The sequence below is a fragment of the Pteropus medius genome, unplaced genomic scaffold (genome assembly GCF_902729225.1).
Source record: "Pteropus medius unplaced genomic scaffold, Ma_sr-lr_union100, whole genome shotgun sequence".
NCBI lineage: Eukaryota > Metazoa > Chordata > Mammalia > Chiroptera > Pteropodidae > Pteropus > Pteropus medius.
In genome coordinates, this window is record NW_024344378.1 from 35,434,475 (window position 1) to 35,461,854 (window position 27,380).

General features: G+C 34.6%; 1 protein-coding gene across 6 annotated transcripts; it reads left to right on the forward strand.

The window, feature by feature from the left end:
• Positions 1–281: 281 nt before the first annotated feature.
• UBE2D1 (ubiquitin conjugating enzyme E2 D1) lies at positions 282–27,380 on the forward strand. Of its 6 annotated transcripts, none has more exons than XM_039871838.1 (7): positions 282–530; positions 10,549–10,607; positions 19,996–20,059; positions 22,234–22,311; positions 23,296–23,401; positions 25,680–25,773; positions 26,493–27,380. In XM_039871838.1, the coding sequence occupies exons 3-7, from the start codon at positions 20,054–20,056 to the stop codon at positions 26,602–26,604; spliced, it is 396 nt and encodes a 131-aa protein (XP_039727772.1). In that variant the 5' UTR covers positions 282–530; positions 10,549–10,607; positions 19,996–20,053; the 3' UTR covers positions 26,605–27,380. The 6 variants fall into 6 exon arrangements, with proteins under 6 accessions (XP_039727772.1, XP_039727769.1, XP_039727773.1 ...); XM_039871835.1 differs by lacking the exon at positions 10,549–10,607 and adding an exon at positions 20,153–20,184; XM_039871836.1 differs by lacking the exon at positions 10,549–10,607 and adding an exon at positions 20,153–20,184 and having other exon boundaries at positions 283–530; positions 26,504–27,380.

A 27,380-nucleotide genomic window follows, 5' to 3' on the forward strand; every position in this document is an offset into this window, starting at 1 on the left:
TAGATATTCCTGTAAGCTCTTTACGAGTTATTCGTTATCCCCATTTTACAGATTAGGAACTCCAGGTTCAGTAACCTGATCAAAATCAAACTGCAGAGACCAGCTTCAGGACCTGGCCATTGCAAGCCCAGGCCGTGGGGTTGAGGTCAGCAGCGAGTCCCCCGGACCCCTCCCGGGGCAGGCGGTCGTGGAACGGGGCTGAAACTACACTTCCCAGTGTGCCAGGCGGGGTGGGGCGCGGACCGGGAGGGCGCAGGCTCCTTCCCAGAAGCAAAAGCGGAAACAAAAGAGTCTCGCCGGCGTCCCCGCCCGCACACTCGCGCACACTCGCGCTCGGGCGCACACGGAACAGGCACCGGCGCCGGGAGCGAGCTAGCGAGCGGCGAGCCGGGACCCACCGCGCTGAGCCAGCCAAGCAGCCGGCGAGCCGAGCCCGCGACCACCCCACGCCCCCCAGCCCCGCAGCCGCCCCCCGCCGGCCGGTGTCCCCGCGTCCTCCCTGACCCATGGCGCTGAAGCGGATTCAGAAAGTGAGTGGTGGGGACAGGCCTGGGGCGGCGCGGCGGGCTTCGGCTCCTGCCCGCACTGACCCGGGCGGTGGTCCCGAGAGACGCACCGGGAGGGCACAGGATGGGAAGGTGGGTCCCGGCGGGTACCCGCAGCCGGAGACGCCAGCCGGGCCAGCGGGCACTGGGCAGGTGAGGAAGGAGCCGGGGCAGGTCCCAGGTAGCTAGAGGTGCTCGGAGGCAGGGGGCCCGATGCGCGCTCGCGCCGGACCTGCGCCCGGAGCGCCGTGGGGAGATGGATCTTCCTCGGTCTCCAAACCTTCCTGAAATCCGTGCTTCACGGTCACCGCTGGATTTTTGCCCTACATCGGGCTAGTTTTGGCCCCTGTCATGCTGTTTTCTCCACACTGTTTCTTACGCCTGTTCTCTTTTATGTTCTTGCTTTCCCCCGGCTCCCGGGGAGGGCAACGAAGGTGTGGTGGGCCTGCAGCTTTTCTCCTCGGAGCTGTTGGGTTTGTTCTTTCTCTCCTCTGCGGTTGGCTCTTGCTCAGATGCCCGAATGGGCTGGAAAAGCCCATCTGGGGCCGAGAAGCCAGGAGAAGCCTTTTGCCTCTTCTATTTTGGTGCCTCTCCTGCTGCCACTTCAGGTCACATAGCTGTAGTGAAAACATAGTTGCTGATACACAACAAGATGACCTCCTGGCTGTGATTCATAGTGAGTCAAGCCAAACAGGTTTTTTTTTCCCCCTCATGATAAACTTATGTATAAAGTTAGAGACGCAATAGAAACTGCCACAAATTAAATTGTTTGATGCTTTGACACATGGATATAGAATAAAAAAGAAATGTATATATTCATTCAACAAATATTTATCTATTCCTAATCTGTGTAAGGGATTGCCTTCTCTTGCATAATTTTATTACTACCATTTCAAATGTGAGTATCTTAGAAAATTGGGGTTGGGACATTTTCTTTCTGTTCACTTTTATTTCTTGTTGGGTTATTTATTGGTCTGTTCACTAACAGAAGTTTTAGGTTTTACAGGTATAGTTCATGTGGAGAACATTGAGAATTTGTTTTTTAAATTGAGAGTGCTTTCAGCAAGTTGAACCAACAATGGACAGCATGTTTTGTAAGTGGTTTCAGAAGAAATCGATGCCTACTGAAAATTTTTATCAACTTTTTCAGGAGTGAATCAATAGAGTAGTGATAGAGATGTATGCATTATATTCTTAGTCCCCACTGGTGGCATCTTCTGGTGCAGAAGACAGTGATTTTCAGACCTAGCCTATTTCTTTTTTTGGATCACTGGCATTTTTTGTGCCATTTAAGGGTCCTCTTGCTTTAAAGCATATAGCTAATAATCAGCATTTATTAATATGTTTTCTGGTTTGGAGATAATGCACTTACCCATTTTTTTTTTCATATAGATAATCCTAATTTTGAAGCCCCAGTCAGAATCTTTGCCATGCCTTGTATACTTATTAATGATGGCGTAATATTACCTGACACTTAAACAGCACACATTTTCCAAGAAAGCTGTAAAATTCCATTTCTTTCTTTCCTAGTCGTGAGAATTTTTCAGAGACTGCACATACAGTAGCTTTTAAATAGTGTAAGATTCGTCTACAGTAAATAGACATTTAAAGAAAATGGACATTGTAAATACCGTACTGGTCAATTGTTGATCACTATGCTGAGCCAATTTATTTTGCTTACATTTATAAAATATCCCAAACCATATTTTTAGTAGTTATTAGTTATTATATATAATAGAGTTGTCTGGTAAAAAAAATCATTTATAGAGAATTGAATTGGAGATCACATAACGTCGCATCTCTACCTGTCAATCTTTGGCTTTCCTTTTCTGTTATCAGAAAAGCTGACTTGCACAAATTGCCTTTCCATTAGTCACATGTTTAAACCATTCCGTCAAACTTTAGGGAGTATTATTTTGTTTGACTCCCCACTTTTCCTCCTCCTTTACCCACCTGCTTGATTAGAAGCCAATTCCAGATAAGGTTTGCTGTTTGGTATATGAACAGTTAGGAAGCCCTCTTGATATCAGTATACAGATTCTTATTTGAATTTTGCATGTTCTAACAAAAGAAGATGCCTATTAACTGTGGACACTTCTTTTTAAGCATATTAAAGTAACATTGTCAGATACCTTCCAGGTCATAGGGTTGTGATTTTCCTGTACCCAAGTTGATAGACTTTAGAGTTGTGCAGGACCTCAGAGAACTGCAGTGGTCAGGTGGAGTGGAGAGTAGGGTCAAGGGCATAGCTTCTAAGGTCATGTATCAGAATCACCTGTGGGACACTTTCAGCCTGTCCCCACTGCTGTTAATGGAGGAGAGATGTTGAATCCCTTAGATGGGCTGGAGTGGAAAGGTCGAGAACCAGTGATGTTGTAGTTTACCTACATTATTCAAAGAAGGAACCTGAGGCCTGAAGTGGAGGAGTGCTTGTCCAGTTTAATCTCTTAAGTGATTTGCCATTTTGAGAATGTTATAAAGTTCATGACTTCATATTTCTTCACTTCATATAAAAATATCAAATATAGTCAAATTAAAATTGTATATACAGTATATACAAAGCATTCAAGTATCAGCACTTAAAATATATTTTTATACTTGAGTATACTGAATGATTTAATACTCTAATTTAGTCTTCCAGTGCCAATTTTGCATGTCAGCTCATAAATTTACACACCCATGCCCTATTTTTAGATACAGTGGAAGATGTTATCACAGTCACCTAAGTCACTAAAGGGAAAAAGTTTAAACAAAGTCTGAGGAAAGATACCTAAAACATGTCTGTAAAAAAGAGGGCAATTTTCAGCTGGGCATCTTTTATTTTCTGGAGTTAATTTCTAAGTGTTCTATCAATACTATTTTCAATCTTTGATAAACTTTTTGGAACTCATTTATTAAATTATGAATGTTATATCACATACTGAATGTTTTGAAAACCAGAAGAAAAAAGAAAGCATAATACAGACATTATGATCATCTTAGTATTTGTTGACCCTTGAGCTACCTGGGTTTGAACTGTGTGGGTCCACTTATATGTGGATTTTTTTCCCAATAAATACCTGTCCTGTTTTCAGTCCACAGTTGGGAGTCTGTGTATGGAAAGGGCCACTGTATGCATTGATCTACCCTATTTTATATAGGGAACCTGAGCATCCATGGATTTTGGTATCTGCAGGTGGGCGGTGGGGAGGGCTCCTGGAACTAATTCCTTGTGGATACTGAGGGACAACTTAAGTTTTGGACAAGTGAAAAGTTATACACAGTTTTGATTTTTTACTGTGCAGTTCTTGGCGCCCCTAATCCTGAGTTGTTCAAGGGTTAACTGTATTTCCTTCTAGGTTATTTTTTACTTGATACATTGAAGTAATTAATGATCATCATACTAATACAGTGTCATATGATAGGCTTGTTGCCTTTGCAGTCTGTCTTTTGAAAAGTAAAACAAAAGAGTCACAAATATAGCAGCACAGATAACTGTTCCTTACTGTATAGTTCTGTCCCCGAAATGGAATATTTGTTGTTGTTTTTTTTTAATAATTAAGATATTTATTAACGTAGATAACAATACAACTTTTTAAATGCTTTAAGCTGCTGAATTTTTTGATTTGCGTAATTCCACATTAAACTGTTTGTAAGTCTGGAAAACCTTAGAATACTTAAAAACCACCACCCAGCCCTTTGTAGATGGAGTATCAAATGGGAGAAGATGATCTAGTTTCTCTTCCTGGCTCTGACTTACTAGCTTGTTTCTCTGTTCATACAATGATGTTTCTGATAAGTACAACCAGTGCGATAGTATATAATGATTACTCTGTGCCTGACACTATTTTAAGTACTTGACATATATTAATTGATTTAATCCTTAGTGGGCCCCAGAGGTAGAAATGATTATTATTCCCATTTTACAGATAATGAAACTGAGGCACAGAGATGTTGAGTAATGTTCTCAGAGTCACATATCTACTAAGTGGCAAGGCTAGGATTCCAAGCTCTCATTGACTCTAGATTACATGCTGTTAACCATTTCACTGCAAAGCTTCTCTTATCCAAGAGGGACTCGTATCTTATATCTATTGTACTTAAGTTGAAGGTCATATAGAGCCAAATGAGTTTATGATGTAAGTGCTTTGTAAACTGGAAAGTTCTGTAAAAATGTAAAGTGGTATTATTATTAAGTCCTTGGCATATTTAATCATTTTCACTGATACATCACTCTGTCATTGATTATGCATTGTAAATCTCTGTCTGCGGTAGTATACACTAGACCTTTTAACATGGTGAATAAAAGAAATAATATAACTTTGTTTACTTTGTTCCATCACTTAAATTTTTCTCCAAAAGGATTTAGAAAAATTGGTTGTACTTCATGAACGTTCTGTCCAAAGTATCATTTCACTGGAGTTTTCGTTTGAGAAAACTTTATGAATTGATACAGCCATTTAGTTCTTATGGTGGCTTTGAATCAGCTGTTCATATTGCATGTTTATGTTAGGAGGACTTGCACATTACAAGTGTAGATCTAATATTCCAGGTTCTTAAAATAAAGAAGGATATAACTTTTAATAAAAATCTAAGAAGGAGTAACACAGTATTTATGCTTCTTGGTAGGTAAATGGTTTGCCTTGAGATGAAAGGAAGAAAATGACTTAAAAAAAAAAACTACCGTGTGAATTTTTCTACTTTTAAATCTTCCTATTTAAACTCAGTCTTCCTTTTGCCCCCAGTACCATCCATTTTTTTTCTCCATCACAACAAAGATATAAAAAGACAAGATAACCTATTAATAGTTAAAAAGTTCTGCGGTTCTTTCTCTGTAGAAATAAATAGCATAGATCTAAATAAGGCTGTTTATGCCTATTTTAGGAAGCCAGGCACATATTATAAAAACCAAACCTTGCAGAATGTGGGATTGCCTCCAGTAAAGCAAAGTAGCATTCTTATTCACTCTAGTTCCCTGAAATACACAGAAAACATGTGTTTAATGAATGCCACTAATCAAAATTATAAGCCTAATACTTTCCATCAAACTGAGTTAATTGTTACCTACAATGTATTAGCTCCTCTTACCCCACCTTTTTTTAAACAGTAGATGAACTGATATTACATTAAATTGTATTGAGATACTGTCCTCTCAATTCTGTGATGCTGGAATAAAAGGTACTAGGATATATAATATAACCTAGATTTGCAGGGTTTGGGGATTGGGGTGGGGGCAGTCCTCAGGCCACCTCAGAACATCTGTCTGAAGGCAAAACAGGTTCTATTTCTGCCTTATATTGGTTTAGATGGCCTCTGAGAAGCTGCGGTTTTTCTGCATTTAATTTGGTTCTGGAATGAATCTATGAAGGTTTCAGTTATACACATTAGGCAGTACTAAGAGGCTCCTATGTCCCAGGAGTTGTCCTTAGTATGGGGAGGAGGCTACCATCCTGACTGAATCCTACAGGTCAGTGCTGCCTATCAGATCAACACCATGCTCTGTAGCTTCCTGTCTTGCCTCTTTCCCGATGTTTACCCCACTGCTCTCTGTTTGTACTATCTTGTTTGTGTGGCTCTTCTCCTTTAGTGACACCACGTTGTTTATTAGATTCCTAGTCTTTCAGATTTAGGAAAGCCTTTCCAATAGGAGTGAGGTGGTTCTTTCACCTTAAACTTCTGTAGTAGTAAAGATAATCTGATGGTTCTCACTCCAAGTGGCCACCCACTTTAGGTTTGATTTGCTTTAGAGGGAGCCAAGCAGACCTCATGACCTGAGCTCATTCTTCTTTTCTAAACTAGTAAAAACTTCTGGCCTGTGTTTTGCTTCCTCCAAATTTTGATATATTGTGTTTTCATTTTTATTTAGTTAAAAATACTTTCTATTTCCCTTTTGATTTCTTCTTCGGTTCTTGAGTTATTTAGAATTATATTATTTATTTTCCAAATATATGGGATTTTATAGATTGTTTTCTGTTACTGATTTATAATTTAATTCCACTGTGATCAGAGAAGATATATTATCATTTGACTCCTTTCAACTTTTTGAGACTTGTTTTATGGTCCAGAATATGGTCTGTATTGTTTACTTTATTACTCCATAATAATGCACTTCAGGTGTTCAACATAGCTTTTGAATGAACCATGTTTAATAATTTCTAGGCTTCATTTTGCCATTTTCTGAGTGGTGTCCGTAGAGTCTAGTTTATTCCTAAGGAATGAATGCCAAACTAAAGTTTACACCTTCCCAGTGTCTTCTTGCACTTTTACGAGCTTCCAGAACAGGGTAACAAAATCAGTATAGTGGATCACAACCAACATTTTAAAAAATGGAATAGAAAATATTGAGCTTTGGGTACAGTAAGGGTGGTTTTGTTTTATGAAACTTGTTTTAGTTATGTATGTTTGTCTCTGTGTATGTGGTATGTATAGTAGGGTGTGATGTCTTTTTTCAGTCATGAATTACTATAAAAATGTTTAAAAATCACTGTTTCATAGCATAAGATCCTTAGACAAAATTAACATTGTCAAAAATACATCCCATATGTTATAAATTTACATATGTGTATGTACACGCATATTGAGAGAGCAAATGAACATATATATACATGCAAACACATGCAGTTATATAAATACACATATACATAATGTAAAATGTTCTAACCTTGGAAACATTTTTATTTGACACGAACTGTCAATGTTGATTGTTTTCTACTACAAGTAGCAGCATTTCTAGTTACTGATATACAACCACAAGAATAGTACTGGGTGATATTAAGAGAAATTATTATGCATATACTTATTAAGTGACTATATATGCCAGTTATTAGGGATGGAGCTGTAAGAAATGATACTTAATAACAAACATTTGATAAATATTGGTAGGTATGTTTGTGTTCTAAGTAGATTTTAAGAGATAGCCTGCTAGCTTTTTTTCTTTCGTTTTTTTTCCTTTTTCCCTGAAGTATCATTTTTCTTGGTTACTATGAATAGTAACTTTTGATAACGTAGCATTCAAAATGCTTTATGTTGAGTATTCCATTGTATAAAAATTCTGTTACATATTTTGAAAAGTTATATGTAATTTTCTATCATGTATTTCTGGCTTCGCAGACATCTTTGGACTCAAACACTCTCCTCCAAACCTTATGAAGTAGTCTTTGTTTCTAACCTTTTATGAGATGTTAGGCTCCTAGGAAAAGAGAAAAAGAATTTCTTCTCATTCCTTCACTCTTCACACTTTTGTTTCTCTTGAGCAAGGCTGAAAATGTGCAAATGGCCTCAATTCAGTACTTGAGCATTGTTGGTGCCAATGTTGATTGAGAGTAATGTGCTCTAGTTATTACAGCCTTGAGGTGAGTATTGTTTTGGGGTGGGAAGAGTGCTGGAATGGAAATCAGATGGTCCTGAGCCTTTGTCCTAGCTCTAGCACTGTGACCTTGTCCAGGAAACTCATCGCCTTTATTTTCTTTATCTAGAAATTTGATGAGTTGAACTAGATAATTTGTATGATCTTATCTGATTTATAATTTTAGGTACACCTAAATAATGTTATTTGCTGTTTGTTTTTGTTCAGCCAATAGCAAAAATGGACACAAAAATAAATATTGAGCAGTGGCACTTGTCCTCTGCTGCTATATGAAACTTGAGTTAAAATTCTATTTGCTTTCATATGTCAGAATTGAATTAAATGTTGGCATCATAATGTATAAGATTAATGAATTTCTAAGGATGTATTACTCTAATTAAAGAGCGATTATATATAATGTAAATAAGGTATATTTCTGTTTTTGTACTGGTAACATAATATGCTTTTCTAATTTCAGTTAGCTTCCATCTGTTTCATAGATGTCTTTTATACTTTAAAGAATGTTTTATCCATATATTTTGACAACTGCCTTACACAGCTGGATTACACAAATACAAGTTAATGCATTTATGGAGCACCTTCTGCATATGAGGCATATACAAAATGAATAAGGATATATATAGAAAAGTAAGGTATAACCAGCATTACCTAAGAAATTTAAAACCAATAAGAGTAAGAAAGTTACCATAACAACTGTGTAGATATAGGAGAGTACCCTAAAAAAAAAAATACAACATGTTTAGCAGGAAGGAAGTCAAAGGTGGGAGAGGCTTAATTTATTTGGGGAAAATAAGAAAAAATTATATGGGGAAGATGGAATTGGATATAAGTTTGGAAGAAAGGGTAGCATTTTTAAAGACAGAAGCCAGATTCATGAGAAAGCTACAGAAATGAAGGCACTAGAAAGTCTATGCCTTTATGAGAAGAAACAATTAATCCGACTTTTGGGAAGCATTCAAGGAATAGTAGATCATAAGAGTTCATACTGTGGAGGACCTTGAAGACCCATGCTGAGAAATGTGCACTTAACGCAGAAGTTTTGGGAAGCCATTGAAGGTTTTGAATAAGGCAGTAACATTCTTAATCATGGTGTAAGTGTGCATTCTTGCCCTCATAGAATACGAAATTGTTTTTCATTTGTAATTATAAATTTGATAGATGTCATGTAAAAGGACGTACAGAATATAGTACGGGAATATAGCAGGGACCCTTTGAAAGAGTCAGGGAAAGCCTCCTTGAGAAAATGATGTTTAAGATGAGACCTGAAGGTAAAAGTAAAATAAGTAAAATGATTAAATGAAAGAGTGAAATATATATATATAGAGAGAGAGAGCGCACACGAGAGAGAGGGGTGGGAGAGAGGGAGAGAGAGAGGGAGGAGTGATTTGGAGTCTTCTATCTAAAAGGAAATGATGTTTGAAACTACAGGCAAGATAGCATTTGGGGGAATTGAAAGTCATTATGGCCAGTACAGAGAACATTGGGGAAAAGTGGTATAGACAGGCTAGAGAGAAGAAGTCAGATGGTGGAAGGTCTGGTAAGCCATTTTAAGGATTTCTAAATCTTATATTAAAGCTAATGAAAAACATTGAAAGAATTTGACATGGTACTTTAAGAAGATGATTTTGACTGCAGTGTGTTGATAAAGAAATAGAAGGACAACAGGTCAGTGAAGACGTCATCGTACTTGTTAAAGTGAGATTTAAGGAGGATGTGAACTATGAACTAGGACATTTGAAAGAGGGGTGTGTGAGAAAAATTGTAGGGTGTTTGTGCCACTTAGTGTTTTTGAGTTGGCCTGACCCACCCAACCTTGACTTCAGGTCCGGTCTCTAAGGCTCAGTGGTTTAGGCAGTCTCTTCAGACTGCTGCTCCTACTACTCAGTCTGTTCCAAACACTTTAATAGTGTCTCTCTCCCTGGTTTGAACCTTTGTCTACTCTACAGTGTGTCTCCTCTGGCTTTTCTCAGATTTTTCTGCCCTTTGGACCTCAGTTTTTCTATGTGATGGGCTTATTCCTGGGACCCTTTCAGTAGGAGGGATCAGGACTAAAGGAGAATCGGAACAGCTTGATACTGATTAATGTGAGGAGCCAGAAGGGTGGGTGGGACCTGAAGGGAGGAAGGAATCAGATGGTGATTCTAAGTTTTAGATTTTGGGTCTCTGGAATTCGTGCATTTTTACTATAATAATAAAGTAGACTCAAGTACAGTTTTTATTGAAATATCCTGAATTTATCTAGAGTATATTTTTATTCATGGAATTCCTGTGACGGAAATATCATGTATAAAGGGAGGTGAGAGTCTTCTCTTTAAAAGGAATCTATGTTTTAAACTATAGGCAAGATGGCTTTTTGGGAAGTTGAATGTCATTATGGCTGCTGTAGAGAGCACTGGGGCAAAGTGTTTGCAAATCTGAGGCATTGGGAAGATAATGTCCCTAATGCTGACTGCACATATTTATTCTAAGTTGTGATCTTTATAGTTCAGATTTAAAAAGTATTAACTTCATGTGGCAAAGTCAATAGCGTCATTCCTTTCTTCATCTTCTTCCATTTGTGTGGAATTTGGCTGTATCATCATCGTCGTCGTCATCATCATCATTATCATCATCATCATCATCATCATCGTCATCATCATCATCATTTTAAATAAACAGCCTTTGCAGAGACACCTGATCCAAAGAGACAGCGAAGCAGCCAGGACAAGTCTGTTGAAGTGAGTTTGGTTCCTATAACTTAATTAATTGGATGCCATCAGCATTTTGAAGTCTTCTAGGAAAATCTACATGGTTTAAAATAAAGATGTTCTTTAATTCAAAGGCTTAAAGAGTGTCTGTATTTGGAAACATTTCAGACAGTTGTTTGACATCTCTCTATTGAAATAGCTCTAGTCAACTGGATGAGGAGATCAGAGTCTGAACTGTAAGCCTATGAAATGTTTATTTACAGACAAACCAAATATAGCTCGTATATCCCTTTAGAGACAACATCAAAAATGCAATCCATTAAGAACTACTGTTTTGTTTTAGGAGTTTTGAGATAAAGATAGTTGTGTTACATTAATAATTGCCTATTGAGCCAGAATTTTTGGAGTAATGCTTTCATGTGCTTTGGATTCAGTAATTTAGATTTTTGGACTGTAAATCAGTCCCTGCGCATATGCTGTATAATGTCCTTTGCACAATGAGGTATATATTCTGTTACAGAGATTTAGGTCTTCTGAATGTTGAAGCTAGAAAACAAAGCATTCTCACTCTGGTCAGCATAATTTTTTAGAGAATATTTACTGGGTAGTGTCCTACTAAGTCTGATGGTAATTGAGGCAGCTCTGACTTGTTAGCTTTCACTCTCCACTGTTCAGATTGGACTGTTACCCTTTTGGGAGCCGAGGTTAATCCAGGCCTCTCTTCTTTTACATTCCCTTCTTTGTTTCCTTTTATTTGTTTACTTTCTTTGAATTAGACTGCCTCATCTACTTTTAGATTTTAAGTCCCCTAGAGGCAGGGACTGTGTCTAGGTTGGTTTTATGGAGAACACTCAGCATATTGTGGGGGTGTTATAAACATGCCATCTGTGCCCATTTAAAATTCAGTTTCAGACCTCTCAGTACTTTTCTTTGTGTTTAGTTGGTTATAGAAATCTGAACTAGAATAGAGGCGCTTCGCCATGTAAAGCCATATAAATCCATTAAGCACACATTTTTGTGGACACAGTGCTTTAATAGTTTCAGACCTAATATAGAGACAATATCTTGTAATGTACCTTTCATTACTGTATCTTACATTTTTATTTTGAAATTTGGATACCCTAATTAGTTTTTTTTTATTTGAGTATTAATCACATTGGAATTTTATGACTCACAAAGAAAATTGATTCATTGACACAGACTACTTTTGTCTGGGGTGCACTTTCACCACTGATGATTATTGTTTGATCTAAGTTTAGGTGTAAGGTTGGTTTGTTTTAAGCTTACTTTGTCTCAAAGGAGAAGAAGGAAATTGGATCGAACTATGTATTTTAGTTTTAGATTTAAAAAGTCACTGGAAATGAAACATACACACGAAATATATGTATACACAGAGTGTGTATAATGAGTTCTTTTCATATATGGATTTATAATGTGTCATTATTTGATAGTTGTCACCTTTTACCGTACGTGATTTTATATATTTCTTTTAGGTGTATACCTGGCAGTAGCATTGCTGGCTAGGTCATTGAGTATTTCTATGTACACTTTTAGTGTTTATTATCAAACTTTTCCTCTTCCACTAGCAGCACGTGAGAGTTCCAGTTGCTTCACATTTCTGCCAACATTTGTACTTCTATCTTTTTGATTTTAACAATTCTGTTGGATTCGTGGTGGCATAGCATTTTTGTTTTAATTTGCGTTTTCTTGATGATTAATGAAACTGAGCCCCTTCCAGTATGTGTATTGGCCATTTGAATAGCCTCTTTTGTAAAATGTCTATTCAAGTCTGCCTTTTAAAAATTGATCTGTAGGAATATTTTTACACATTCTGGATGTGAGTCTTTTGTCAGATGTATCTTACTTAGTGGCTTGCCTTTTCACACTTCTAATGTATCTTTTGATGGACAGATATTCTGGATTTTAATCAAGTCCACATTTTCCATTCTCTCATGGTTAGTGCTCTTTATGCCCTGTTTAAGAAATCTCTGCCTTCCCCAAGATCATAAAGACATGTTTTCTTTTGAAAGTGTTATTGTTTTATCTTTTATATTGAAACCTACGGTCTACTTACAATTGATTTTTGTGTATGGTTTGAGGTGGGGAAGGTCAGTTCATTTATTTTTCCATATGGATACCCAGTTGATCTAGCACCATGTACTGAAAAATTTTTCGTTTTCTCCCCCAGAATGTTGCTGTCTTCACTTTAATTTTTGAATTCCAAGTTTGTCATTGTTTTCTTTTTATTCTCAAAACATTGATAGAATAAAGTTAAAATAAGTGCTTATGGTCCCATTCAGGTGTCAAACACTATCACTTGTGCTTTTACATCAGAAGTGCTATTTGTTTATCCAAAATAATGATAATATCCTAAGTTGGGTTTAAAGGATATGTTGTCCATTTCTTTTATGTGCAACTTTCTGTAGTGAAGCTTTGTAGAGCCCCAAGGGACCCCACTCGCATTGAAATTTGTGTGAATGGCATGCATTGGAGTTGACGCACACAGTCTGTGTGGCAAAATGCAGCAACCCTGAATGCTGTTGGTAATAATTGGCAAATACAAAAAAAAAAAAGTCATTAACTTTTTCTGTGTTCCCGCAATCTGCCTTTTAACAAATAAAGGTTTTTATTTAAGTATAGTCTTGTAACGTGCCACAAGTTTAATGGGGTAGAGCAGGAAATAAATTCTGAGGCAACCCATGTGGCTTTTCAGAATTTACTTGATCTTATAACTTTACCTTTTAATATTTCACGTTCGTGTTTATTTTTGATTTAGAAGGTAGTTTGTGTCAGTGAAGATGTTTTATGCCAGTTTCTTACTACATCATGTTTCTATCCTAGGAGAAACTTTCTTTCCTGGATTCCCTAGAATGTTCTAAACTTTAATGAACACATTGAAGAGATGACCTTTGAGGCCTATAGCTACTTTTACATGTATTTTTTTGGAGATACATCTACTTTTAAATTAGGAATCTAGAGGACTTCTCTCCTATACTTTTTAAACTAAATCTTATTATTTTTCCCTCACAAATCAATTCTCCTTAAATTTCATATTCCAGTTTAATCATCAACAAATATGCATGACCAGTGACTGGTGAGGATTTTTATTAGCATCATAATCTGATAGGATTAAATTGAACCTTTAAAACATTGGGAGTGTATAGAGTTGAGATGAGAGTGTTAAATCAGAATCATGATCCCTGTTAGAAAGGATGTGGGAGTGCTTAATAAACTTCTGCTATAATTAGTCCACCTGGTTAAATTAAGCGTAGAACAACAACAAAAACTCTGTCCCACAAACTGCAGCTCTGTCTATGGGCAGTCACCAAGGATTGCTGGTGGTTGGAAGATGACTTACTTTGAGACTGGGTCAGCTCAGCACAAACTCCTAACTTCTCTAGGAAAAGCAACCCAAAGCTGTGTCCTGAAAGTAGGTAAGCAAAAATCCTAAATAAACAATAAGGATGGAATATTTAGAGTTTTGGGGTCTTCTAAACCAGAAAAACCTGAACAAAAATTTCTAACAGGAATGTTGTGTGGCTTTGGACACTTTGCTGGAATATTATACCTTTCACAAATTGAAAATAGTTGGGCAGTGGCATGTGTTTTTAATGCCTTAATAATTAATATTCTTTTGAGATTAATTTTTACATGTCATTTTATTTAAAAGGCCACCCCAGTGTTTTTACATGACCTGCACTATTTTCTTAACACCTATTATGATATTCATTTTATTTTATGCAAGCTGCGTGTCTACATAGGAAGTAATTGATTCTCATTTTATTGCCAGATCTAATCATTTTTATTTCTAAAAGATAGAAATTTGAGATATCTATGCTCTGCAGTTCACATTATTCCTTAAATTTTATTGCTTAACTCAACTACTTATAAGAAAGACATTGTGCTAATTATTGTAGAAGAACCCATGAATAAAATGCATAAAAGTCCCATTTTTCAAAGAAACATTCTAGTGGAACAGATGTAGAAAATTAGTATTTATTAAGCATCTATTGCACATGCCCAGTATTAAGCAAGGTACTTTACTTACGTGTTTTTATTTAATTCTCAATATAGTTCTTCAAGGTTACCAATAATATTCCCAAATGAGGCACTCGAGACTCAGAGAGGTTAAGTTGCTTAAGGTCATACAACTAGTAAGGGTCAGTACCAAGGCCAGACTTGGTCCAGGTCTAAGTCCAAAACTCATGTTTTCCAACTGGCTGTTAAGAAGGCAGCCACCATTAAGGAAGTTGGGTGAAATTTGGGCATAGGGAAATAGAAGGGAGGTTATTTTAGGAGAAAGAAAATTATGAAGGCCAGAAAATTTAGACATGTACAGGAATGTCCAAGTAGGCTAGACTTCACTAGATGATTGTCAAACATTTTGGCCTGTGGACATCCTTACATTAAAAGTATTGAGGGCCCCAAAGAGCTTTTGTTTGTATGGGTCGTACCTATTAATATTTACCATGCGAAAAATTAAAACAAATTTTAACATATTTAGTAATTTAAAAATAATAAACTCATTACATAGTAACATAAATCACTTATTAAAAATAACTATTTTTCAAAACAAAAAAAGTAGAGTGACATTGTTTTATACATGTTCAGATCTCATTATAGTCAGGCTTTTAGATGACAGTTGAGTTCTCACATCTGCTAATACATTCATTCTGTTATATTACACATCATTAAACTGGAAAGTGCCACTGTATACTCATGAGATATTGAGAGTGAAACAGGCAAATAACATCTTAGTTTTATTATGAAATTAATTTTGACCTTATAGACCTGAAAGTGTTTTAGAAAACCCAAGAGAGTTCTTTGGAGATTTACTGGTCACGTTTGTGAAGGGAAACCCAATTGAAAGTGTAGGGTTGGAACTACGTAATGAAAAGACCTTTGCTGTTTGACTTTGGTCTTTAGTAAGCAAATAGGGAGCCACTGAAATTTTCCAAGTGGAAGAATTAAACAGAGTTGTGCTTTTAAAAGATTGTTACGCAGGTAATACATAGAGTATTGGAAAGCAATTACAGTTGAACTGTAATTTTAGGTAACCATGGTAAACAATGTAATGGGTATTGAGGTAGATTATATTATAGTACTCTATCTGACGCTATTTGAAGGATGAGAGAGTCAAAACAATGCTGATATTTTGAGCCTGGTGACTAGGAGACTAATAGTCCATTAGTAGATATAGGGAATATAAGAAAAGAAGCAAGCTTGGTAAAGAAAATAGTAAATTAAGTTTTGGAATATACATAAAACTTTTTACGTTATTTTTTACTTCAAAAGAATTTCGTTTTTACAGAAAAGTTGCAAAAATAACATACAAAGTTCACATATTCCCTTTCACCTGATTTCCCTGATATTTACAACTTACATAACCATAGTACAGTTATCAAAATAAGGAAAGTAACATTAGTATAATACTGTAAGTTACAGACCTAATTCAGATTTCACCAGTTTTTTCACTGTCCTCTTCCTGTTTGAAAATCCAGTCCAGGATCACATATTGGGTTTAGCTGTTGTCTTTTTACTATATGTACCCTCTAATATGTGACAGTTCCTGAGTCTTTCCTTATAAAAAAAAAAATTTAATGAAAGGAGAAGATCCTTATAGTATATGTGGTGAAAAAAAGCAATATCATTTCATGTCTTTTAAAATACACATAAGAACCTGAATAAAGTCATTATTTTTTTCTTTAAAAAGTTATAGAAGTACTGTAAAAAAATTGAAACTGTGGAAGACATAAATAAAAAGTGACAACTCACTCTTAGAGATAACTACTGTTAATAGTTTGGTGTGTATTCTTTTATTTTCCATGCATGTATAATATGTGTATATATTATGGGATCTAATGGACATATTCTTCTGCAACTTGTATTTTTCAATCAAAAACTACATTATATTCACATGACATTCTTTATTGTCAACATACAGAGATCTGTCTCATTCTTTTAATGGCTGCACAGTGTTTCATGAATAGCCATATCCCTTATGATGTAGCCATATCCCGTATCCCATGATAACCATTCTCTTATCGATGGGCCGTTAGGTTATTCTGTTTTTCACAGTTATAAAAAATGCCTCACTGAACATCGTTATATGTGTATGTATCGTTGGCTATTTGGACAGTTATTACTATGCGGTTAAATTACTGGGTCAGAGACTGTATGCGTTTTCCACTTTCACAGTTATTACCAGCCCTCCAAAAGATGGTATCTCAACTTACACTCCCTCTATCAGCAACTGGCATTCTTTTTCTCACTGAAGCTGTGGATGGAAGTATCCTGATAGGTTGACAATTACTTGGTTTGGGTAATGGTCTTGTGAGTGTTTGACTGTACATTGCTCTTTATTTTTTCCCTACAGATCACTGTTTTGCTTTGCTATGCTTTTATAACATACAAACATACACACACACCCCAGTGCAACACTTAATTAAAAATGAATGATTTTAAATGTTTTGTCTGTGAAACCTTTTACTTTTCATCATCATGACCACGAAGGCCTAGGTGAGAGGCCTAAGAGGCTAGTGAAACAATTATTGGGAGGCTACCTATAGGGTGCATCTTGTATTTCAGGGTAGGGGTAGAATAGGAAGAGGTGTTCAAGAAGTATCAGTATCATAAGCTATAATTTAAGAGGCTTCCATTAGCAATGAGAAATGGTGGAGTTGAGCCTTGGCCTCTATGAGGATCCTGTGGACTTGAGCAATTTGTATAATTCAGTGTTAATTCTTACAGAGAGAGTAGACTAGTGTCTCATCTAAAAGTACACTGGCTACAGAGTAGACTAAGAGCAAAAAAAGGTGGCATTTTGTTTTTTTGGTTGTTAGGTTTTGTTTGTTTTATATTTTCACTTTAGCACATCTCAGAATTCTTCATTTTTCTTTTTTCAAATTTAAGATCTGTCTTTTTGTGGGTGAGGGTAAGTATATAGTGTACCTTTTTTCTTTTGGTCATTCTGTACAAATGCACCATTGTTTTAGTTGCATATTTCCAAACAATATAACAGAGCATATTTCTAGACACGTGGTTTGATAAGGGATAGAACATTAGAAATTTAGACCCTCCTAAAATATGTAAGGATATGTAAGGCTCCTCACCAAAGCATTAATGCCATTATTTATAACAATGGTCAATGTGATTATTAAGAATGTTTGATGTTTGATATATTGTCATTTGCCTCCTTACTATAATAAGTGAGCTTTCAGTAAACAACTTAAGAAACTGGCCTCTGCAGCAGTTCTGTTGTTAGATTTTCTCTTTCTCTTCCTTGGTTCTAACTTCTTACAGAGAAGGTAGAATCAGGGCACAAAAATGTAAGAACAAGATACCTTTAATTTTTTGTGATGTTTTAAAGGGATTTGAAGAACAGGCTGACATTCGAAATTTGAACATGATTCAAGGCTATTCTAAATGAAATATGGTTTCAGGTTTTTCTGATAGTAAACAAAATAAATTTGTGTGTGTGTGTATGATTTAGTCACATACATTATCTATATAAAATATATACATGCAAATCATTTTTTTTAAACTACAATCAGAGGCTCATTTTTAGTTTTCTAGTTAAAATAAGGACAAAGAAGTTCCATTTACCCATTTATACTAATGTAAAAAATTCCACATTGAATACCTTCAGAAGCAGTCTCCTGTAAGTCCACATTATAAAACTTAAATAAAGCAGTCATTCTAAAATGGAGCTGTGACTTAACTAGCTGCTCCTCCCCCAATCATTTAAACTAGTTAAATAATTCTACTAGAGATTTGGATGACTATCAATTTCATATTATCTTTACATTTATTTGGATGCTTGCTATGTGCCAGAGACTGCTGTACACCTCACATGCATCATTTCACTTGTTTGTTACAGAAACTATAGATGAAAGTAGTAATGCCACTTTACATTAAAGAAAACTAAGATTAGGAGAAAAAAAAAGTTTTGCTCAAGGTCATGTGGCAAATGAGTGATAGCACCTGTACTTGAATTTCAAAGCCTTGCTTTTTAACCGCTATTGCTAAGTCGAAGACTGAAATCTTTCTTTTTATCATTTATTAATTATTCCTGGACCAAAGGAGCTGCTAACTCAGTTAATTCTTTTCAGGAAGAGAAGCACAGTACTAACTGTGAAAAAAAACACAAAAACAAACCAAAAATGAAAGTACCAAGGTATATTGGAAAAGATTGGAAGATTTAGAAGAAGATTAGATTGTGCACTTGGCTTAGTTCCTTAGCTCATATATCACTTTCTTATGAAAGCCTTTCCGTACCATGTTTTCTTATGTGCCTCTTAGAATACTGAACTCATTGCTGTAATAACCATATTACAATGATTCTAATGTGTACATCTTTTTCATTTTAACATTTCTAAAATCTGGATGCATGTTATAATTGATGATATCTTAAAAGTAATTGCAGTATTCCTCCTTAATTATTGGTATATAAAATAAGGATGTAATTTACAATCGATGGCATCTTAGATTTGATGAAATGCATTATTTGTTTACATGTGTTCCATGAAAATGTTTACATCGTTCTCACGATTTTAAAACCTGGTATAAATGGTGATTTTCCGATTTCTAGTCTAGTCCTTTTTTAAGCTTCAGCCCTGTATGTTGAACTAAATTTTCCCTTGCTATCACAGGGGTCACAGATTCTAAATGTCTACTTTCCAAATCAACTTGTCTTCTAGCGTTCCCCTATCTCGGTAAATGTCAGCTACATTTGTACATTTGTGAAGCTAAAAAGCCAGAGGTTCGACTGAGGGTTTGAATCCCAGCTCCACCCCATACATGCTAGTTACGTGAGCACACAGTGAAGTGTGTCACCTTTGCTCTTCATCTGTAACATGCGGAGCATAATAACACTTATCTCTGAGGATTGTGAGGATGACAAAACATCGAGTAAATGTTAGCAGCCACTAATCTTTGTTTTCTTGAGAGCAGGCAAGAGCGTATGAATCAGTGTGCATCAAAATATGGCCTGACTGCTCTCCTTTCTTTTCATTTAAGCTTCAGGTTGTTCCTTAAATATCCATAGCCCTGTGAGTCTTCACTCTGCCAAATTAGATTGTAAACCTGTTGAAGAAGACCTGTTTCTCATATACCAGTACTTATATAAATTACCTTGCCTACAGTAGATACTCATTAAATATAAATAATATTTAAATAAATATAAACAATATTTAATCCATTTAATATTTTCAAGGTTTGGAGATATCTTATGAAGGAATTTAATACCTTATTCCCTCCTCTTTTACCAGTCGCTAACAGTGTATTTTATGTTTTCATATTTTGAATAGAACTTCCTAAAATGGTTTTAAAGTGAAGTTGGTAGTTTGTGTCTTTATGGACTATTATGCTTATTTCACTGGAAAATGAATTAACCTTAAGCATTTTCTCTTTGCCTCAGGAATTAAGCGATCTACAACGTGACCCACCTGCTCACTGTTCAGCTGGACCTGTGGGAGATGACTGTAAGTTTTGCTTTATTGCTAGCCTTTTGCTACCATTAATAATATAGGTTTGAACATTTGTTAATGACTCCAAAACTCCTTTGTTTGTTTCAGTGTTCCACTGGCAAGCAACTATTATGGGGCCCGTAAGTATGATTCATATATATGAAATTAATCTCCACAGCCATAATTCATTCTTGCCATTTTGCCTTTGATCAGATGTTTGTGGCTAAGGTTGAATTTTCTTGTATTTGAATCACTCAGGAAACAAAATGTGATTAAAGGGTTCATGATAATTTTTAGAGCACTGATAGCAAATACTTGCTAGGTTTACTGTGATGTGTTTTCTTTTGTCAAATCTTTGATTATTACATGGTAATGGGTTACCCACAGTTTGCAACCAGGCTGTGTGTTTCCTTTATCTTTATTTTTAAGCACAAAAAGCCAGTGGTCCAGAACTCTAAGCATAATTATTCTCACATCAATAGTTTTTGTAGGTCAGAAATAAGTCTCATTAACCCAATGATGGAATTCCTACAAGTAACAAGTACTAGTTTGCAACAAGTTTCATTACTGTTCCTGTTCTTGAGAGAACTGATAAAATATTGCAACGGGTCTATTTTTTGCCATCTGATGAGTTGGCTGGTTTTACTTTTGTTGCATTATCCTAGTCAAAATTACCTACTATTTTATGACTTCTCTTATCATTTGCTATATTTGTTAAGATTATTTCTTTCTACACCTGAAAGGCAGTTATGACTTGAAACAAGCTTTCTTTTCTTTCTATGCGCAAAAATCTGATTGTATAAGAATGGTCACTGACAGCTCAAATCTGCTTTCTGGATGAGAGCACATTGGTAACGTGTTGCTGTGAACATCATTCTCTCCTCCCATCCTCAAAAGAGCTTCATCTAATAAGCCATAGAGTTTCTAATCATATTGCCTTGTGTTTAACTTAGAAAACAAAGCAATTATTTAATTTTCAGAGAGGGAGTCCTGGGCTAGTGTCTCATACTACTAAATTTTGTTAGCTTTTTAAAGAGTAAAAAGGCAACATATTTATTTAAACAACAACTTTCAATAAGAATCTAGTTATTTCTGTTTGTTTTTGTTGCTTACTAAGAATCAAAATACTATCATTTATAGGCCCATCTGTACCATTTGAATTATAGCTCTTCAAAAATATTTCTTATGTGAATTACATGTAGTAAATGGTTACAATTATGTTACTCATACCCCTTTTATTTTAGTAATGTCAACATGCCACTCCTTAGTATCATTTGAATATCTACGCAGACCATATCTGTCAATTGTAATTTACTTATATTTTCTACATTACTTATAATTTTCGGTGAACTAGAGTTAAACTATATATAATAAGAATAATTATACAGTGCCGCCTCTAATATGTATGCAGAAACTTAAGAAGAAAGTAATGATAATCTTTCTATTACTACCAAGATGTTAATATAACATGATAAATTTAATTAAATACAAAGAAATTAAAGTAAAATTTTAGGTCTTTTTGTTATCTTTTTAAAATTTTTAACTTTTTTCCCTTTGCTTGCAACATTATATTTTCTAATTGCCATAAAGACACATGGCCAAATTTAAATTCTTCTTGTTAAGTTGATTCCTGATTTGATAATTCCATGAATATTGAATTTATTAGTTTGTGGCTTTTTTCGCATTTCCCACATTATTTTATAAACTGCTACTAAGTGAAGATTTGAGGTCCTTTTCATAACGTGTTTAGTTCATCTCCATACTTGCCCCAAATAGACCATTAGAACTTGAGTTTTATAACTAAGAAGGTAAACACTAGCCCCAGTCCTATTGAAAATACTGATTACTGCTGCAGAAAATTATTCTTTTCTCACAGCAGTCTTGTGTGTATATTGATGTTTAAAAAATCTGTGCTTGTAAACATATTTGTTTGGGCAAGTCACACCACTGCATGTGTCCTATTTTCTATTTGTTTTAAACTCTATGATGTCATGATTGTTGGAAAACCCTTCTTCATACCTACAAAGGAAAAACCTGTTTTCAAGGTAAATGATTTGAACTTATGAAATGATGGCATGTTTTTCAAACAGACATTTTCTTTCTTTCTTTTTTTTTTGGAGGGGGGATCATTTTAGGTTACCAAATAAATGTATTAATCAAACACTGATGCAGATATTTTGTAATTTCAGCCTGATAGCGCATATCAAGGCGGAGTCTTCTTTCTCACTGTACATTTTCCGACAGACTATCCTTTTAAACCACCAAAGGTATTTTATTTTTATGATTGATGTGACTTTTATGTCAGAAATATATGCAAAGATATTTTTATGATGTCCAAGACCGGTTAGCATGTTCCAACTGTTCTGTAAAATCACCGAACCTAAAATCTGCTTTCTTACTCAAATATTGTATTATATCTATAAAACAAAAGGCAGTGTTTGTTATGCCATAAAATAAATTCCTTTCTTTTTCTCTTTAATTAGATATATGTAGTTTGGGAAGTTTTTTATGGTCAAGAATCAGACTTTTCCATTCAAGAGATTCAAAGTTATTTTTTTTTTTTTTTTTTGCTCAGTTTAAAAACATTTATTGAACACCTACCATGTAGCATGCAAAAGTAAATATGACACAGTCCCTTTATTTAGAGTGGTAGGAGAGAGAAACATGTTCTTATTAAATTTAGATTAGATCTAAAGAGGAAACAAACAAATGATGGAGATGTCAAGGAGAGAGAAAGTCGTTAACCAGTCCTGTCACTCAGGAAATAATTATTTTAGATTTTAAAAACACCTGATTAACACATATATAAAATGATATAACAGCAACTCTTGTGGAAGATTAGGATTCTTGGTGGATTTCCTAGGACAGGTAACCACCTGAGGCCTCTCAACTTTCCCTTAGAACAGGGTCAGCACCCTATTTTTAGATCCTAGTATCACTTCTGCATATCACTGATAATCAAAAAAAAGGATTACTTCAGGTGCCACTCAACCAGTCATACCAGCTATTACAGACTTATTTATTGCACTCTCCGAAATACTTCTCAATTTCTTGTAGCGGGGAGCAGGAAACTGACTTTATTTGCTTTCACATTCTCAGTAGCTAAAACTACGTGTGCACAAAGTAGATGCTCATTCAATTTGTGTCGAGTACATTTCTCTACTAGGGTCACATTTTATCTTAGAGCAAATTGGTTCTGTTTTGTTCATGATTCGTGGATTGTCACATTTTTTGTTTTGTTTTATGTTTAGATTGCTTTTACAACAAAAATTTATCATCCAAACATAAACAGTAATGGAAGTATTTGTCTTGATATCCTGAGGTCACAATGGTCACCAGCTCTGACTGTATCAAAAGGTAATTTCATTTATCAGATTTATAATGATTGATAACCTTGAGACAGAAAAAATACAGCATAAGTATCTAAGGACCAAAGTTTAAAAAACCAATCTACTGTTTTTCCTCCTGTTTTGATTTTGCTTTGCTTTCATAGCTCTTATATTACTCTCTTGCTTTTAGGAATTAACTTGAGGGCTAAACGTTGAAATAAAAGAAATTTAAAATGTTAGAGCTAGAAATTTGGGGATAAGCCTCTTGACACTTTACCCTTTAGTTTTGACTTCACACACACACACGCACGCACGCACGCACGCACTGTTTTCAGCATCTGTCCCTGAAGTAACTTGGTAGTTTTCCTTTTTATAAAATTTAAGAAAATTGTTTCTCTTAAAGGATCCCAGTGTGGAATCAAGGGTCATTAAAATTAAAAAAAAAAAAAAGCTACCTAAATATATAATTTGTTTTTAACAGTGATGAGATTTATAGGATGCAGGGTCCACAGCCATAATTATTTCAAGTATTAGAAAAGTAATAGCCCTTCAGGTCAGTTATTTATGAATGGTAGTTTTTCTGACCTAAAATATTTGTATAAAATGTTTATGTAGATTCTGGTGTCTTTTAAAAAAACTTACATAGTGTAACTGTTATGTACTACATGTAGGAAAGAATCTGTGTCAAAGGGTTATTCAAATTAATATATTTTTTCCTAGAATGGTATCACTAAATGTAATTCATTTGGCATAAATGGTTAAGTACTCACACATATAAAAGAAATGGCAGACTGCCAGATGTTGAGTATCTAATGTTGATAGCTTTTTATAAAGAATAATTAGTATTGTTGTCTTCTGTTAAATGTCCTTTAAGAACAGTTTCAAATAGCCTCAATTTCCTCATATGTAAAATGGGAATTATAATGGTATTACATATAGGGTCACTATGCACCTGGCACATGGTAAGCACTCAAATGATTGTTAACTATTCCTTTTTCCTTATCTTAAAACATTTGATTTCTGTGCCTAATAGTGAAATCAGGGCTCATGGCTCTTGGCAGCAAGAGTGGAGACATGAGGAACTTCCCTTTTGCTTATTTTATAAGGTAGCTTATACCTGCTCATTTGTTTGTACAGTTTCTACTTTTCTGTATTTTAAATGTCTAATTTTGCTTTTTATCATGTTTAGTATAAAAACTTTCTGGAGACGTGAGTCCAGATAATTGTGATTTTTAATATATAATGCTTGAAATTTTATTGGACAGATAGACAGTAAGGAAGATGAATTAAAATATTAGTTTTTTCATTAACCCTTAGTGCCCTTTTCTGTGTTATTTAATAATCAGCTCTGCTTTATAAATTCACCTGTGGATTTTTAAGAGTAGGAAAAGATAAAAGAACATAGTAGAGGAGACCAAAGATGGAAAGTTGTTCCAACGATTCCACGAACCCCCTCAGAAATGGTGGCATGCAATAGAAGCAGACAAATGAGGAACCAGAGTCCTTGTTCCCTCCTTTATCAGATATTTATATGTGTGTGTGTATGTATATGTAGCTATTTGCATTAGTATTGTGATATAACGTGGCAAGAAACAGCTTTTTCAATTTTCATCTATATTTTAAAATATACAAGTTATGTAATTATTATTCACCTTGTTTTTAAATGCATGCAATATAAATAACATATATGGACTAAAAGATTCATTGAAAAAAAATCTTACAAATCTTTTTTGTAGATGGTCTATAGCACTAAGCCACAGTAAAAAGCACATGAGCACAATGTCCAAATCATTTGGACTGTTGACTATAATTTGATTGCTTTACCTTGAATTGATTACAACACAGATTTTCTACATTAAAATGGAATAAAAAAAGTGAACAGTTTTCTTATTCAAATACAAAAGTTTCTCTAAGAAATATCTGAAGTTAGGATGCCATTCTAAAAATTTTTTGATTTTGTACCATTTGGGTTATTGTGTGTGTTATGTAAACATATTTTCATTTTGAACTCTTGAGTTTAAAGGTTAGCTACTTTGGAGGTTCACATTTTTTAAATAGAAATTCAAATAGAATTTAAAACTTTAAAAGTTATAATAATTTTTTATTATATACATTATATAGTAATTTTATAACTCTAAGAATTAAAAGTCCTTGCTACAAGCTTTAGTTAGTCTAAAATGTAATTTAATGTGTTTATTTTGTTTTCTTTATAAGTTCATTGTCTATATTCAGTGAAATTATTTTCACATATGTAATTGTATAATGTATAGAAAGATCATTAATATGATGTTCTCTTTTAAATCTAGTTTTATTGTCCATATGTTCTCTACTTTGTGATCCTAATCCAGATGACCCCTTAGTACCAGATATTGCACAAATTTATAAATCAGACAAAGAAAAGTAAGTATTAACTTATATTAGTTTCTGTTTGGGTACATTTCTGTGTATTCTGCCAAAATATAAATATTATCAATATATTTAAGTATATTTAGTTATGCTTATTATACTTATATTAAGTTTATCTTTCCAGTAGAGTAAACCTTCTTTATAAACTCTATTAATCTTTTTACAAAAAAATCTTGTTTTTTCCCACATACTGTTTAATCTTTTATGATTTAACAGTATATGTTCTGCATTTGCATAGTATATCATGTTTTTGGTAGGAAATAACTATGTATGAGCCTAGGTAGTAAATTTAAAATGAAAGAATTTGATAATTGGAAAGTATTGAATATTATATACCTTATCTTCTCCCAGGAAAAGAAGTTATCCCTAAATCCCCCAAACTGACCTAGTTTTCAGGCTACTTCATCTTTCTGGTACCAGCAGTTCATTTGCAATTTACAAATAATGCCCATTGTCTTTTACAGATTTTTGTTAGAAATTGCTTTTTTCATTTTATTGTTTATAATTTAGATGTGTTTTCATGTAGATTGTAGAGAAATCCATCAGTTAAAAAAAAATCACTTATGTGTTCTGTTTTATTAATGCATAAGCCTAAGTCACATTGACCCAATAAATGGTATATGTATGATTATTGCAATGAAGTTTAAGAAGGTAGAGTATACAGTTTTATACAGATAGATCTTCTAAAAGATTCAATTTGTATGTTTTTACTGTATCCCTTTTGTATGCCTACAGATACAACAGACACGCAAGAGAATGGACTCAGAAATATGCAATGTAAAATCTAAAAAAGTTTCATATATACCAGAGTACTGTAAAATCTAGGTTTTTTCAATATTAGCAGTAAATTGAGCACTGTTTACTGTTTCATTGTACCATGAAATCCTTTGATTTTACCCATTTTAAATGTATTTCTGAAGCAAGACAAAACAAACTCCAAAAATACCCTTAAGACTGTGATGAGAGCATTAATCATTTTGTATGCATTGAGAAAGACATTTATTATGGTTTTTAAGATCCTTGGACATCTGCATCTTCAGCTACAAGATCTACAATGCATCTGAAAAGCAACCAAATTATTTTTTGCTGAAACTAGATGTTTTTACATGAGAAATACTGTATGTGTTGTCTGTGTTGTCAGTTTTATAAATCTGTATTCAGATTTCATTCTTTGTTAGCTCACTTTATAATTTGTATTTTTTTACTGTATAGACTAAATATATTCTATTTACATGTATGTCAAGTCATTACCTTTTTCCTGTGAACAGTATTGAAAACCCCGACAGCTGATAATTAAATGAATTAACTGTCTGTCTCCCTTAGGGTATTCTGTAGATCGATTGCAGATTTCTTAAACCTAAATGATCTTTACACTGTAATTCTCAGTATACTGATTATGGAGAAACACTTGTTTTGATTTTGTTATACTTGACTTAACTTTATTGCAATGTGAATTAATTGCACTGCTAAGTAGGAGACGTATAACTTTTATTTGTTGCTATTCACATTTGAATTTTTTTCTGTATAGGCAATATTATAATGACACCTTTTACAGATCTTAATGTAGCTTTTTCCATATAAATAAAATGCTTTTTCTACTA